Here is a 16,998-nt window from a genome sequence, read left to right on the forward strand (position 1 = left end):
GGTCGTCTTTCCATCTCTCCTTTGGTAAAGGATGCTCCAGTGTTTCCTAGGCTAAAGGAGATAATATAGGAAACAATGAAGCTCCTTTCCTTACCATTTGGAGAATTTGAAAAGTCCTTATCATGGCCGACACTTAAATACTTCCGGGTCGTTTCACTGAGTTAGGAACCTTCCTAAGCAAGATGGACTTTTCGAACGTACCCCATGTCTCCCCTCCTTCAGTCTCCACTGCTGGCAGCCTCCACTTCCTGTGGGCAGGGCTTAAAAGGCCATCCTAAGCAGCCAGCAGGCCCTTTATCAGGTGATCTCAAAGAGAACAAAGTGTGAGTATACTGCAAATTAACCAAATGGCATCAAGTTAAAGCAAATGACAGAATTTTAACTAAATTATGTGCACCCAAATCAGAAAACCACTGTCACTGCAATAAAGTGAAGTCTGTTTTAACAAATGTAAAGTGTGATGTGATTGTTTAAAGGGGAAACAAAAAGTGACCAAGACTTGTCAAATTAAATCAAAAGAAATACCAACACGAGGTGGCAGCAGATGATGTGGCCGCCACACTGGTGTAACAGTGCATCTTTTCTCTCTTTTTTTTTGGGGGGGGGCAGTTTTGTGCCTTTATTTGATAGAGGAGGACAGTGGATAGAATTAGAAACAGGGACGAGAGTGGGGAGAGAGACATGCGGTAAAGGGACTCAGGCCGGATTCGAACCCAGGCCATCCGCGTACGTGGGGTGCGCCATAAACTACTAGGCCACCTGCGCCCCGTAACAGTGCAGCTTTTAACGAAACAATAAATCTAAAATTAAATATTATAAATACATCTCTTTGTCTTCATATATATATATATATATATATATATATATATATATATATATATATATATACACACACATATGACAGTAGTAAGAAAGGCTTCACATTGTCAGTATGGATTTAAAAAAATAATTTGAAGTGCATAGTTGAATTTTAAACATGCTGCTAAAATTGTAATTAATCATGATGAACCATCAAAATTCAGTTAGTTAAAAAATAATCAACAGCCTCAAAAAATATAAAGCTACTTGTATTTTAGGTTCTAATGACATTAAATGTCACATATTTAAGACAAGTTTATATTGGTCTCGGAGGTCCTCAGAACATGCCTGTGGAGTTTGTTGCTGAAAAACACTTCGGTATTGGATTTTTGTATGTCTATAGAAACCTCTGTTTCAACCTTGCTCTGACCTTGCTGTCTGACTCCGCCCCTCTCAGGAAATGAATGTGGCTCTCCTGAAGAAATCTAACATCTAATATGTGAACTTTAATTAAAATGTTGCCTGGTTTTTAAAATATAAGTGGGTGCTTTTATGAGATGTAAGGTGTACGACACCTCTAAAGGCATCTGGATGCTTGTGATGGTAGTGTGAGGATGCAGATAAAAGAGGAGAGGATTCTGGGAGCTCAGTCTGGATGCTGGATGTGATAAACTGGAGGTGAATGCAGGTGGAGGAGGTTCACAATGTTCAGACAGCAGAGAGGAAAACATTCAAAGTTAGTCTGAAGCAGAATGAGTAAAAATCTGGTTGGTTAAACTGAAACACCGCCATGATCAGCTGGTTAAAGATGCCGAGAGCAAGAGAGAAAGTGATGGGACTAAATGAGGCATAAAGATAATCTTCCTGCTTGAACTCCTGCTGAACTTTATTTAAATTTACATGAAACATTTACAGTTTAGGGGAAATGAAAGATTGGTGCAGTCTCGTGTCTTAGTGCTCAGCATGCAGATCAGGTGGTTGTTTTATCACCGGCATTATGTGAAGGACACCGTGATAACAAGCATCTGTTAGCTTCTCACTGAGCAGATGCTTGTTGCTGTTAAGCCCCACTTTTACACTCAAACACTCACTTTTTATTCAATTAATTTACCTCTCAAAGCCCTCTTCACACGTCGAAGCACGCTCCTCTTTTTACTCTCAGACCTGCTTGTTTATGATGTTTGCTGTTCAGAGGAAACGTTCAGTCTTTGTCATGCAGAGTCACAACATACTGATGATTATGATTGATCCGGAGGGACAGAGCAGTGTGAATGTGGCCGTCAGTCTTCTTTGTCATTGACTGATGACGTGGTGAGGTTTTAACTAGCTTCTCAGCTCATGTCAGGCTGTGGGACTCTTTAAAAATAAACACTCTGACAAATGGATAGACAACAGAATTATATACAGTATGTCATTCTAGACTCACTATCTGAAGTAAAGTACAGTATGCTGTAGTCGTTTCTGTCTCACTCCTCTCCTCGTGTTTTTCAGGACATGTATGAACACTCATGTTGTCACCACAAATTAAGAAGTTGTTCCTCTATTCCATATAACTTTGTGCTTTGTGTTTAGTATCATCGCCATGACTGTGTTTGCTGTGCTTCCTCCTCTAGTCAGCTTGTTTCATGATTGGCTTTATTTCAGTTCCATGTTACAGTGTATATTGAGTGTACCCACCTATTTCTTAGTCTCCATAAGAGTACCCCCATTTCTAAACAACCAAGAAACAGTAAATTATATATAATAGAATAAAACTATAAAAAATTAGCTTTGATATGCAAATTTGAGGATCATTTCAATACGGTGAAATGTTATGGTGGCACATAAAATGACGTTTTTTTGATGCTTCTCACTCTATGATAGCTGGATATGTCGAAGTTTGACATCCCCCCCCCCCCAAGGTAAATCTGCTTTTTTCAGTTTAACTTTGAGTGAGGGGGTCTGGCTGCAGACCGCAGATCTCAGGCACCCCCTCTTACAGACCACTACTGTGAGACACTGCCTCTGTAAGAACAGAAGAGATGTAATTTTCTGGTACATAACATTTTAGATTTTTTTCTTTTTATTCAACTTTATTTATAAACAAAGTCAGCAGTTACATTCATGAAATAATCACAGACATTGTAGACTAAAAAACATTTAATAACCTAATGGTGTGGATGCTCAGCATCCCCACTAATAAAACAGAAGAAGGATCAGAGTTTTAATACAGGATTAAATGTTGTACATGAGTAGTAATGTATACAGTGACTTGCTTTAGCATTGTTAGCATAGCTATGGCTAATGTAACTTTGCTAGCTACATAGTCAAGGTCACTACATAGAATGTATGCCAGCATAGCTATGTTAGCTTAAGCTAAAGTTAATGTGGCCAAAGTGAGCCACTGCAAGCTAACTACTCCTAGCTTTAGCAAGCATAGCATCATCTAACATAGTTGACATAGCTGTGTTAGCTTTAGCTTAAGTTAATGAAGCTAAAGTGAGCCACTGTAAGCTAACTACTCTTAAAACAGGTCTAAGTTTAGCAAACATAGCATCATCTAACATGACTGACATAGCTTTGTTAGCTTTAGCTAAAGTTTATGAAGCTAAAGTGAGCCACTGTAAGCTAACTACTCCTAAAACAGGTCTAAGTTTAGCTAACATAGCTTCATCTAACATAGTTGACATAGCTTTGTTTGCTTTAACTGAATGTTAAATGTTATCTTTGCAGTTTATAGCTAACTAATGTAGCTTTGTTAGCTTTGGCCTTACATACGTTCACTAGGCTAGTTTTTTTTCACTTACTTTGTGATTAAGTTTAGCAGGTCAGGTTTGGACTTTGAACTTTTGATATGCTAACCCTAACCCTAACTGGAAGTTTAATATGATTTTGAAAGTTTTAGTGTGTTTCCTTTCTGGCAGATGAGGCATCTCACTGCAGAGGTCTGCAAGGGGGGCGTCTGAGATCTGCAGCCAGACTGTCGTGTTTCGAGCAGCTCGAGAACTATGGAAATATTTCCTCTACTTGGAATCAGTACATCATTGTTTTTACAGTCTACTTTAAATTGGATATCACTGACATTTTGCTTCTCACTTATGTATGTCTTCTGTGTTTCCACATGACCCTGTAGTCTCATGTCCTTATATGGGCGTAGACAGGCCATTTCTCTATGCTGATAAGGGGCAATTTTAGGAAAAAATTTCAGAAAAATCTTAACATTGGGGATGAGGTGACACCCAGTTAATGGGGTCTAACATACAAATGGGTGCCATCATGGTGGCTTTGTTTCCCTCATAGTCTATAAATCACCAGCGTGTATAACTCCTGTAAACGAGGCTCTCATTGTCTCTGTTTACCAAACATAACCTGCCTGTTAATCCAGCCTGACCTTGCAGCGTCTCAGCTGCTGCCAGTGAGGATAACACAGGTCACTCCGGCATTTTATCAGCCTCTTTAAACTGGTGTGAAGTGAGCCAGCACAATATTCCTGCTGGCTTTATGATGAACACTGACCGTCGCAGAATCAGAACATCTGTTGGCCTGAAGGTCCGAGTCGCAGCTGCCACAACAGGACACCAACATGTGCTCAGTCATGGTGAAATCAATACATTGTGTCAGAGTGAGATTCATTGTGAGTACAATTCATCACGCTCCTGTGGTGCTTATTTCTCCAGCTTTCTGATATATGAGGTAGCATAAAAGGCTCCTGATTTCCCTGCGGCATCACCTCACTCTGGAATCAATACGGTGTGGAGCTGAAAAACAACAGAATAAAAAATGTAACCACCGATCCGCACAAGTTCACCAAGCACTGATTCATTGCTGAGCAAATTGCACCGATGGCGTAAAAGAGCAGGGAAACGCAGTAGAGTAGCAGCTGTCCAGGCGTGACAGGAGGCAAAGTGTGGAAATCAACTCTAATCCATGAACATCACAGCTGCTGTGGATTTAAGATCCTCTTATCTCAGTTATGATCACCTTTGATATGTCTATAATGTGTGCCTGCATCATTTAAGATCATAGAAATCTAAGCTGAAATTTTAGCTGAATCCACCGAAAAAGATGTTTCTGCTCTTCTGCTGACTGGCTTTGGTAAGAGTTTGATTTACCAACTGGCTCCACTGATAGTGTACAATGATAACAGCTACCTGTAGAGCTCAGTATGTTCTGTAGCTCTGACTGGCCTGTAATAAATGTGACAGCACATTTGTCAACAAATGTCCAAAAACTCAAGTATATCTGGTGTGTCAGGTTGAAATCATCCTGTTTTTAACGTTTTCATGTTAAGTAAGATAATTATTTTTTAGTTTGAACCTGCAAAATCCATCCAGCTTTCTTGAAAAACAGTTTTTTTCTACATTTATGTGTTATGTCAAGCTTATTTCTCTGTCAGATCTGCATGCTATGATCAGATGTCTCTAAACCAACTGCTAATCTTTCACAGTGTCATCACAAAACATGTTTTTCTCTTAGATGATTGTCTCCTGCAGGTTTTTGTATTTGAATCAATCATTTTAACAATAACTGTTCAGACCAACTAATTTTAAAGCTCAAGTGAAGCATAAAGCGGTGTCGACATCCATCATTTTGCAGCCTAGAGACCAGCACACACTTCATTACCTTCATGACCACAGCGGGCCTCTGTACAATGTCCTGTGTGGAGGTTTGGCTCTGGTGTCGTTACTCTGAGTGCTGAGAAGGTGTTTTATGAGGCTGACGGCAGGTTCAGTTGACTGGACCCAAAATTAATGTCTAGACCACAACCCCCCCCCCATCTCAGCATCCAGACAGCAGACCAACACATGGACTTCTCATCAACACCTTTACTTCACCCGTACTCCTACTAGTGTAGGCATGCTCTTACAATATCAACAATTATGAGTCATAAAAAGCCCTAAGTAAATGATGGATAAATTAATTGATAATTGTAAGAATGCAGCTGCCTTCCTCTTACATGCTTGTAGTCTAACAGAGGATTTACGGTTAACACTGTACTAGCAGCCTGTGCACGTATGGAGCACAAAATGATTCTCAGTTCTTGTAGATTCTTAAAAAACTTTGAATTCGACTAAATCAAGCATTTAATGTGTGAAAATTAAAAAAAATCTTTTTTCATTTTCATAAATGTATATATACATAAAGGGGGTCCTGGCTGGATGATGGTTATAATATAAAATGATTTTTTTGCTGTGATTTGTTGAAAACTACATAAAATGAGGAATCTAAAAATAACCACATATTAAATTGCAATCATGACATTGGGGAAATATGAGCTTGGTTGAGATTTGGTCTAAAATATGAGATAACTGATCTAAGTTCGTGAAGATAGATTGGGGAGAATTAATGTAGGTATTACGTATTGGCTGGTATTGGGTACTATATTTGATCTAATCCCAACCAAGCTGCATAAGATAGTCTTTTCTCAAGTTAGTATGCCCATTCTAGACAATGATCATTATGTCCGAGAACTTGCCAAACAGTAAACACAGTACAGTAAATGTGTGGTCGATCCTCTCCAAGGTTGACGGCTGTAATAACAGTAACATACAGCAAGTATGTTCACATTGCAGAGCATTGTTAAAATGATTGATTCAAATACAATATCTTGGTGGGTCCCCCACCCCCCCATCCCATCCACCATTTATAACAGCTACTTAAGCAAATATCTGCAGTGCTGGTCTAAAGACAAACAGAGACAAACAAATGCAGCATGTAGCTTGTGGGCCCATGAGATACTCTGCAATATGAACAGACTCGCTGTATGTTGCTGGACAGGAAGGAGCACATGTTTACTGTGCTTAATCAGAACTGCACAAGGAAGTGACTTTTGGTTACCCAGCTGCTCGAAATGCTACAGCTAAACACACTAATGGCTGGACACAGACTGAGCTGTTGTCTGTCATATATCACTCTGCTATGCTAACCTTGGCATCAGTTTTACCTGCATGAGTACTAAAAATACCATGTTTTTAAACTGGTGATGAAGATGTTGCAAAATTTTATTCCATGGCAGAAATTTTACTGCTGACGCTGCCGATACAGGTCGATACAGCACAAACTAGGAAGGACACTTTTAACAGCTTTTCTCCCTCATTATGTGAAATTCATCTGTGAAACAAAAACATTGGTTTACTCTCAATAGAAGGCAGAGAATAATCACGGTACATCACAAGTCAGCAGCTTCCAGAAGCAGTTCACGATGTGGCAGTCTTTACATCACGCCCAACATTTTCACAACAAAAATAAACCAGTCATGTACATTATGGCTTCTCATCTCTATATGAACATAAAGCATGAGAAAGTGTGGTGTTTGTTACATAAGCTCTGTAATTGGCTCTTCACTGGTTCTTAGATAATCCCTTTGGCTGAAAGTTGCATCACGTCATGTTTAATATGAAGTCTGGAATAGTACTTCTCAACAAACGACACCAGCGCTGAAGCCAAGAACAGAGTTAAAATTTCTGCCCTACTTTCCACATAGCTATTTTTTAACAAGCAGTCAGGAGCCGTTTTTGATGACTTCAGTGCTTCTTGAATTGAGAGTTAAAAATAGAGCGGGAGGGAGAGTGTGAGCTGTGTGGCTGTGGGTCATTGGCCCGGCTCTCCTAATTACCGCGGCTCTGCGAAATCTTCTCGGCGGCTCGCAGTCCGCCGCCCCGCTCCAGGGAGGAAACGCCGCTGAGTTGCCTGTGAGAGCCGGAGGTTGATTGAACCAGAAAATGATCTCATAGAGAGAGGCAGGACTGCTACAGCGTGAAAGTTTGTGTGTCAGCTTGGATTTCTGTAGAACGCCCTTCAGTTCAACATGCTGTCATTTACTGCACTCACATATCTTTAACCTTTAAAAGAGGTATTAAGGAGAGAGAATGGTTGTGTTCAGGTGGATTTTCCTGTCAGGTGTGTGAGTGCTGTGCAGGAAGCATGAAGCTGGTTCTTCTCACAGCTTCAGCTCTGTTTACAGTCCAGACACCTTTCTAAATTTAAATCTAGTCTCACTGATACACCTGAACAGGCTGGATAAAACTTTAAAATACTGAAGAACAAGGCAAGTTTATTATAGAGAGCCACAAACTACCACCTTACCATGACCAACAGTAAGTCAAAACCTGTCAAATCAATTAAAACATTAGGGAGGGATTTATTAGTGAAAAGTAGGAGTTTTAACTTCAGCTTTAGGACCCCTGATAATCGAACCACTGAGTCCAAACATGCATTTATGGTCATGATTTGATATTAATCTGTTTTTTAAACATTTTCAATACATTAAGCATTGCAATACTGTATATCACTATCTGTACCAACAGTTCTCAACTGGTGGGTCGGGACCCAAAGGTGGGTCACAGAGTACTTTCCAGTGGGTGTCTGGAGAAAAAATTGTGGCAAAATTGTCTATAATGCACAGAAGTCCTATCTGAACACACATCTCTACCTTTCATTTTACTTTTCATATAATTTTTTTATTATTATTATTTTTTCAACCTCTTCATTCTCTTCACCCATCTGGTAAACCCCCCATAGACAGGGTTTGGGAAAGGACAGAGCCTTTGAAAAAACTATGAGGGTGATTGGATAAACTTTCTGTCTGTCACATCTTTACGGGCCAATCAGAGCAACAAAACACGTGATGTCATAGCCCCAAACTGAAGTGCGCCACTATCGACAAGTAAACTCCATAGAGAGCTGCATAACAAAATGCGTAGACATGTCAGTACACGACTTTGGTTGTTTTTGAAAAGAAAACAACTCACTGCTGTTCTTTGTTCTTCTTTTAACGAAGAAATGTCGTCAAGTTTTTATAAAAATTGCGCTTTAGCAGCATCCTCGCTAATCTCTTCCACCATAATTGCAGATATGGTAGAATTATTTTACATCAGAGAGATGCTCAGTGGCAAAATTAAACTGTGCTGAAAGGGAAGCTATAGCATTAGGATTAGATCGAATGAATGCATGCATTATGGACCATAATTACATTGTCATTAATGCATTTATGATGACAGCAGCAGTGAGGTACAACCAAAATAAAAGCACTTAATAAGGCTGAACGATTTGCAAAAATAATCTAATTGCGATTTTTTTCCCCCTAGAATTGCGATTGCAATTTGATATGCAATTACTATTGGGTTTCTCCTCTTGTGTATTTTTCCACAAATTCAAGCAGTACATCATTCTACATTACAACCTACATTTAGCAGAGGTGTCAAGTAACTAAGTACAAATACTTAGTTACCTTACTTAAGTAGAAATTTTGGGTATCTATGCTTTACTGAAGTAATTATTTTTAAGCCTACTTTTTACTTCTACTCCTTACATTTTAACAATTGCCTTGTTACTCCTATTTCATTTCAGCTTGTTTTCATCGTGGCTTGTCATCGTTCAAAAAAACACACAAAAAAAACCACAAAAACCTATCCAGATAAATCACGCCATTCATGATCCAGTGAATTTGACTGTGGTTGGATGAGAAGTATAAACATAACACCATTCCCACACTTTATTGGTTTGTATGCGATCCATCACACCAAATCACGTCACACTCCAGCAAGGAAATAGCAGACATATGTAGGCTGGTACGAAGATGTCCGTGGCAGAGACTCAAGAGAACTCGAGTGAAATGTCCCAACCAATCACCAGCGAGGAGGTTGCTAGTATATGGTTCTTGAATGTATTTGCATTGTACTAAAATGCGTTCATTTTTAATGGGCATAAGTGTGGCTGAAACAGGTGCATCCAAAATTTTTCAACATTAACATTTAAATATAACATTATAGTCATTATGGCCTTTAGAAAAATATTTTCTGGGAAGGTGGGGTAGGGCACTATAGGCCTCTGTTGCGCAGCCTAAGCTTTTGTCTTTAATGGCATTTTTTCCCCCTCACATTACTTTTACTTTCATACTTTAAGTAGTTTTGAAACCAGTACTTTTACACTTTTACTTGAGTAAAAAGGCTGAGTTGATACTTCAACTTCTACAGAAGTCTTTTTAAACCCTAGTATCTATACTTCTACCTGAGGAATGAATGTGAATACTTTTGACACCTCTGACATTTAGTCAGAAGCACTCTCATCATACATTCAACCATTTTATTGCAAAATGGATCTACTGCAGTTTTGCTTGGCAGAGAGGGCTCTGCTGTAGAGACGCTCCCTGGGTTAGTCAAGCAGCATGCCTTGACTCTCAATGGAGTGTGTAGCTAGAAGCCCCCACAGTTATGACAATGTGCATTGAAAACATTGAAATGATTCAGAAGCAATTAATCAATAGTAGCATAAATCTGAATAGGAGGGAGCAACAAGCTTTAAGCTATAATGGAGGAGGCTGGGGTGGAGGAGGTGAAGCTTTGCCAGCAGCAGCGTGCTGCATTAGCATTCAAGAAGGAATAAGTTAGCAGTACGTCATCTTTAAATAGACCGCTGTGGTGAGAGAAAGAGCTGTGATTGGCTGTGGGACCTGGGAGGTGACAATTGGTGTAAGCTGGCTAGGCACGACTAGGGTTATGACTTACGTGAACTAATGCTAAGCTTCATCAATATTAAATGGAATGAACTACAGTGGAATGATTGAAAAAATATGACTAATTGCAATTATTGTTGTTCGTATTGCAAACTGCTTTTATAATATGGGAGTTATCATTTTTATGTCACTCGTTTTAATAAAAAAAAACATACATAAAACACGGAAAGGACTATTTTTGTAAACCATTAAAAAAATGACACTTGAATGTTTATCAAATCTCTGCTGCTGCACAAAATGAATGTATCAAACTGGTATTTTGACATGCTTCAAGTTAAAGCAATATTGCAACATCTGGGATTTGTACATTGCAGTATGCCATATTGCCATTTAATCTCGTTTGCAATTAATTGCCCAGCCCTAGCACTTAAACTCCAGGAATGCATCAAACCTATCTGAAAAAGATTAAACAGTCCAGACCACCTCAGTTTATTTTCATATGTCAGGATTATTTTTCATCATGTGTAAACGTCCATCTATTAGAAACCAAAATCCTCTTTTCTTCACTTGATTTAAGTAAAATTCATTCTCCAAACAACCCACAAATCAGATATTCTGACAGAGTAGTGCTGCAGTTACTGTGTTAGTTATGGATGGTTCATTGGTCAAGTGCTCTCCCGGAGGAGGAAGGATGTCATAGAGAAGAATAATCACAGTATGAATAAATCACTATGGATGTTCTCTGTGTCAGCACTGCTTCTGTTTGTCTTCATTATTTTCTCTCCATGTGTGCAGAAAGATTCAAAGTCACGTCATACTCAGAAGGGTTACCATCATTTATACTGGCATTTAAGGAAGTTTTTCTTATTGGTGCTCTTCGTCTTCCTGCTTTTTGTCTTTCAGTTCACCCTTCAAAGCAGAACCGTCAGACGTGCGTGAGGAAGAGCCTCATCTGCGCCTTCGCCATGGCATTTATCATCAGCGTCATGCTCATCGCAGCCAATCAGATGCTGAGGAACGGCATGGAGTAGCCGCTCCATACTGTGAGCGGGGGACCAGCCAGCCTGCATGTGCATGCCAGTGGGTGAGGTCATATCCCTGCTGATAGGACTACAAGGAATAACACTCAAAATAATCAGAGACAAAATCCATTTTTGAAATTATTTTTAGCTTTTTCAACGAGGTGCACCTCTCCACCAAACGTCCAATGAAAACCGTGAAGCCAGCATGAGGAGTCATGCCGTATTCCTCCCCCTTTACTCTGACAGGGACACTCAAGGGCTGACATTACACAGAATAATTGTCCTGTCTGTTTCCCTGATGCAATAAAAAAAAAAAGTTAAAGAAAAGCTCCGTTCAGTGCAGGAGTTCAGAGCTGCTGAGATGTGAAGCTTGTGTCTGCAGATCTGTCACCCACCATGAGTCTGATGAGCTACCAGTCTGGGAGGCAATAAGTGGAAAGGAACAATCGCCCCCTTATTATCGTTCCTGGAAGGACAATGCTCTGCAGAGCCCGGCGCCGCTCAGACAGAAGGGTCTGAATGTGTTGGGCCAAAGCTCCTGGAGCTCTCCTGGTGCTACGATACTTGAGCTCTCCAATAACATTTATTTTTTCAGCTGCTGCGTCTGTGGGCTGGTGCGAGGTGCTGGCATCAGTTCACCAGCCGGACAAACCAAGCCGAAAAGTGAGGGAAGTGTTGAATGGTAGCTGCAGACTTTGTTTTGGCATTCATAATGAACCCTGCATGATCTTCGGGGTGAACGCTGCTCCAAGTGCAGAGATCAGGTTTAAGTGTCAAAGGTTAAATGCATCTTTTCAATGCTCTTTCACCTTTTTATCACTGGAACTGAACATGTCATTTATGCTTTATTTAATTTTGAAAAATATTCTTGCTGAAAACATCACCAGCACCAGAGGAGAATCAAGAATAGGTGATGCTGAGTCTGCATGGGTCAGCATTAGAGAATGGTTGAGGTACAGCAGCAATGACACACAAGTTCAAAACACTGAAGAGATTTTTTATTCAGTCCCACTGAATTTACGTTCTGTCAGCTTTTACTATCACATTAACTCTAGTAGGATGCATCACATGACAACACTTATTTTTGATTGTTCCCTTTACAAATAAGTTAAGTTAGGTTAACTCAAACAGAAAAAAATAGTTTTGAAAAAGTTGGGACACTTTGTAAGATGTGAATTGAAACAGAATATGGCTATTTGTAAATCATTTTCAACCTCTAATCGATTGTATACAGCACTAAGATGAGGTTCAAACTGATCAACTAAATTGTTCTTTGAAAATATACACACATACAGAATTTGATGCGTGCAACACATTCCAAAAAAGTTGGGATTGGAGCATGTTACTTTACTTTTTCCTCTAACAATACTCTGGTAAGTCTGTGGAGACTGAAGACACTCATTGTTGAAGTACTGAAAGTGGAATTTCTCCCATTCTTGCTTTATTTACATCATAAGTTGTTGTTGCAGATGGCCTGAAGGTTGGGGTCATGTCCCATGTAAGTGTTCAGGTCATGTCTGTGGCTCTTTTCCCACACGTCTCTCCCCTACTCTCTCATTCCTGTTTTTGACTAGATCCATAACTAAAAGCATAAAAGCATTCCTGTATAGATAAGGGCATAAAATGGCCAAAAATATAATTGAAAAAGAAAGAAGAAAAAAAAAACAAGTGGCAGTTTTGATTTTTGTATTTTGCACTCCACATTGTGCCATACATTTTCAGTGGGAAACAAGTCTGGAATGCATCTAGGCCGGTCTAGTACCCACACTCTCACTGTGAAGCCATGCTGTTGTAACTCATGCAGAATGTGGGCATTGTCTTGCTGAAATCAACAGGGACCTTTCTTTTAAAGCTGTCTGGATGGAAGTTAGCCTCATAGCATAACTGCCTATGCCATATTTTAAGGTTTGCAGAAAACAAGAAAAAAACACATTTTGGTAAACAGAGATTTTTTTATTTAATTATACTCTAACAGTAATTTCTACCAGATGTGTGAACAAGTTTCTCACAAAAGAAAAACCACAACAAGGTTTATGTAAAATAAAATTGCCTAGATTATGATAAATGGATGACTAATGGACTGTAACAAGCACCCTGATTGGCTGAGGATATCGGCAATAAGGCACAATGAATCGGTAGAGTAAGGCAGACATCTCAGTTCTGCCAAAAATGACTTCAGCAATTATGCTATGAGGCTAATGGTATGTTGCTCCAAAACCTATAAGAACCCATCTCAGTCCTGATGGTGCCTTCCCAGAGGTGCAAGTGACCCATGCCATGGGGACTGATACACCCCCACACCACTGCAGATGCTTTTGAACTTTGCATTGATAACCGTGTAGATAGCCCTTTCTTCTTTAGTTCGACGGCCTCTGATTCCAAGAACAATGTGTAATGTGGATTCATCAGACCACAGCACACTTTTCCACCTCAGGTCAGTCATCTTGCGTATGTACTCGTCCGATACAGCAGGTGGTGGTATTTCTGTGGCTGGTTTACAAACCTGCCAAGGAGGAGAAAGACGAAGCTATCATGGCCACCACTTGGGTTTGTTTTAACCTGGCAAAAATGTCCATCCTGCCACATGATTTAAAATCACTTTTTAAGATATCATCAATGTCACTCTTTGTGTCTGCACATCTATGTGCAGCTCAGTGGATTAAATGGGCTCAAGCTGTGTGGATACAGTGGTTTTTGAGGTGACAGGAGACCTTTATTGCCTTTGCGTCTCATCTCATTGACTCAAACCTGTGTTTATCTGTAAGGTGAGTTGTAAAAGATTGTTTGTTGAGTTGATTCTGATGATTACTGCCTTTTATTGAGGAAAAATGTGAACAAACTGCTGTGCCGTGTAAAGAAATTTAGTTTTTAACGATGATGTCATATAGCTGTGTTACGACCACATCCTATCTGAACCATGCCAGAGTACGCATGAATCGAGCCCGAGACCACCTCCCCAAGTGGGGTGTTGGGGTGCAGTTCGTTTGCATTCACACTGACCAAAACAAACCAGACTTTGGGCTCAAATGCACTTGGATCTGGGACCGGGCCCCTGGTGTGAAAGCCACTTCAATTTATTGCAGTTGCAAGTTGAGCAGGTTTGTTCACACAGTCTGCCACAAGCCAGAGAACTCCACACAATCACTGATTTTGAATGACTGAGCCTTTCAGTACCATAATGGTTTCCAATGAACCTACTTACCTGTAGGATGTACAAGTAGTTTTTAAGCATTCTGGAACTTTCCCAGCATTTTCTTGCCTGTGTCCCAACTTTTTTGGATTTTGTTACTGGCATGATATCCAGAGTGTGTGTCAGTTTAAAAAAGAAAAATTGAGTAGTGTATGGTCCTTTTTTGCTCTCTTGTTTGGAGTATTGAAAGTCTTGTCTTTGACTGATTATGGGTTAAAAGGTTCTGCAAATAACTGTATTGCATAATGTCCCAACTTTTTTGGAATTAAGGTTTATAAATTAGTTTTTGGGTTTAAATTTACTGCACACCAAGTTGTGATTTATTTTTAATTTCAAACTAATGAAAAGGTGTGCAGTTCTTGAGCATTTTAACTGATTTAAAGTTTATATTGCATTTTCATGTTTTTAAGGCATAAACATCTCATCCTTCTAACGAAAGCTCTCATTTAAAGAGCTGAAACATCGGTCAACTATCATTTAGATTATTTATAATTAGTACTTTGAAGCAAAAATGCTTCTTACACTTGATTTGTTCTTCTTGATGTGCAGGCTCACTTAAGTCATCATGTAACCTCTGACAGAGACATTTGATGCTTTTTGACTGTGTATTAATTTAAAACTTGGTGGATGTGTAACCTGTCCCACAGCAGCACTGAACTGTCCCAGAGACCCCTGCTTTTGGTCCTGAACTCCTGCACTGACTCTCATCTCCACATGTTTCCCCAGCCAGGGGCCAGACACGCTCATACTATCATGTGCATGCGATCAAGTCGGTGTCTGCTGTAAATAATGTAACCACGTTGAAATAAGTGTCTCACTTGTCTGTTGAGGGTCTGCTATCCCCTCTGTGTGTGTGCATGAGTGTCGGTGCTCTCTGCTCACTCGGGTGCAGAGGTGCAGAGAGGGAGCTCGACTGCTTCATCACAGACAGACGCAGGCGGTGAAGACCCTTTCTGCTCCTTCTGGACCCTCCTGCCAAAGCCATAGAACTCTGCAGAGGTGAACCTCACAACACAACGTAGACGCTTTTCTCTGCCCTCTCACAGAAACTCCAGATCAAAAGCAGCATTTCCGGGCAGAAATGTGAGTCTCATGAATGATTTGGTTTGTTTTTGTCAGTGTTTTTGCTTTGTGCTTGTCGTCCTGTCCAACAGACTGACGAGGAGGGCTGAAGGTGTGAGCAAGAGCGCCCTCTAGAGGTGAAGAGAGATCAAATCCTCCATGCTGTTCTCCATCACACATGTATTTCTCCCTGTAATCACAGCAGAGTGTGACTACAGGCAGCGTGTTCATGTTGATATTTAATGTTGCAGATTTTTATGTCTAATGTAAAGGTTGACTCTGATCTACCGTCTGCAGGTAGAGCTGCACTTGTATGTTAACACATATTTAAACACGTGTATTTATAGGAACAGATCTCTTGCCTATGGCAGAAAAAGTCCGATTGAACCTGTAAAAGGTTCCTCACAAAGACGATTTACTGATGACTGAGTAAAAGAGCACTCGTGCAGAAATCTGCAAACCTTGTAGGTCACACTGGTTCTGTTTGTTAAAAGTCTCATTAATAAAATAAGCTTTTTTAATTCTTGCACCACTGATTAAAAAAAAAAAAAACTGACCACAAAACTCAGAAGTGTCACTGCTGTCATGTAGTGGTCAGCTGGAAAAGTGTTTTCTCCTTTTCCTTTAAAAAACTCTCCTTCACATTTAATTTTTATTTGTGTTGGGGTTTTATTTTGGCGGGGTTTTAACAGTTTTCCTGTCCCAGCCTGCTCCTACTGAAGGGTTGCATGTCTCCATCATAGAAGTAGACTTTTATTTTGGAGGGGAAGTGCACAGTGTCTCAGTAGCATGATTGGATCCTCTGTTTTTGTTATGTAACTTTGTACATAGCTAATAAGATAGCATATCTACTAGACAAGCACACACTATACATACTTTGCATGTGCGATATTTAAACCTGTAGATTAGAGACAGATTTTAAGTTGTAATATTTATTAGAGACGTAATAATTATGATATTGTAAATATGGGAACTTGTACAATGGTGAAAGGATCAAGCATTGAGGCAATAAAACTGTGTTTTTTACATGGGGCTCTTTGTTTTATTGGACACTTTTACACGCTCATATTCACAAACACCAGGGTTCAAACTTAAATGTCTCTGTGGAAGAGACGGTCTCACCATAAACCTGATAATAAACATGACAAGTAAAAAGAACACAAACAATTATAAATGATAAATCAATAATAAAACAATAATGCTAACAGTAATGAAGTTAGGGCAGAGCGAGGAGGTGGCATACAAGCAAAGTTTTCTCAAGCTCCAAATCTTTTAGTCTGACAAAAAGTGTTACTGCTGAGTTTTATTATCAATAAATACAAAAAATAAATTAGTTAAAATAAGCAATTAGAACATGGAAGTTTCATTTTTGCTGACAAAAATCGACCCTTTAATTTTACTTCTAAGAGCCTATGTGCTGCTGCAGTTTAAAAATACTTTGCGCTATTAAATTTTAACATTTTCAGCTTTTTTTTATTTTGAACCCAACATTT

The 16,998-nt window shown here is 39.6% G+C and overlaps 1 protein-coding gene across 2 annotated transcripts in view; it reads left to right on the forward strand.

Moving 5' to 3' along the window:
- caln1 (calneuron 1) overlaps positions 1 to 16,531 on the forward strand; it is a 123,175-nt gene extending 106,644 nt beyond the window's left edge. Inside the window, exons 6-7 of one of the 2 annotated variants that reach the window (XR_005993170.1) lie at positions 11,135 to 15,442; positions 15,598 to 16,531. Coding sequence is in view for 1 of the 2 variants with exons in the window: in XM_041810277.1 (XP_041666211.1) it covers positions 11,135 to 11,262 (128 nt within the window). In the remaining variant the exon portion in view is untranslated. Of the gene's footprint in view, positions 1 to 11,134 lie in introns of both variants that reach the window. The other variant, XM_041810277.1, reaches the window with a different exon arrangement.
- The last annotated feature ends 467 nt before the right edge of the window (positions 16,532 to 16,998 follow it).

This window comes from Cheilinus undulatus, linkage group 2 (genome assembly GCF_018320785.1).
Source record: "Cheilinus undulatus linkage group 2, ASM1832078v1, whole genome shotgun sequence".
NCBI lineage: Eukaryota > Metazoa > Chordata > Actinopteri > Labriformes > Labridae > Cheilinus > Cheilinus undulatus.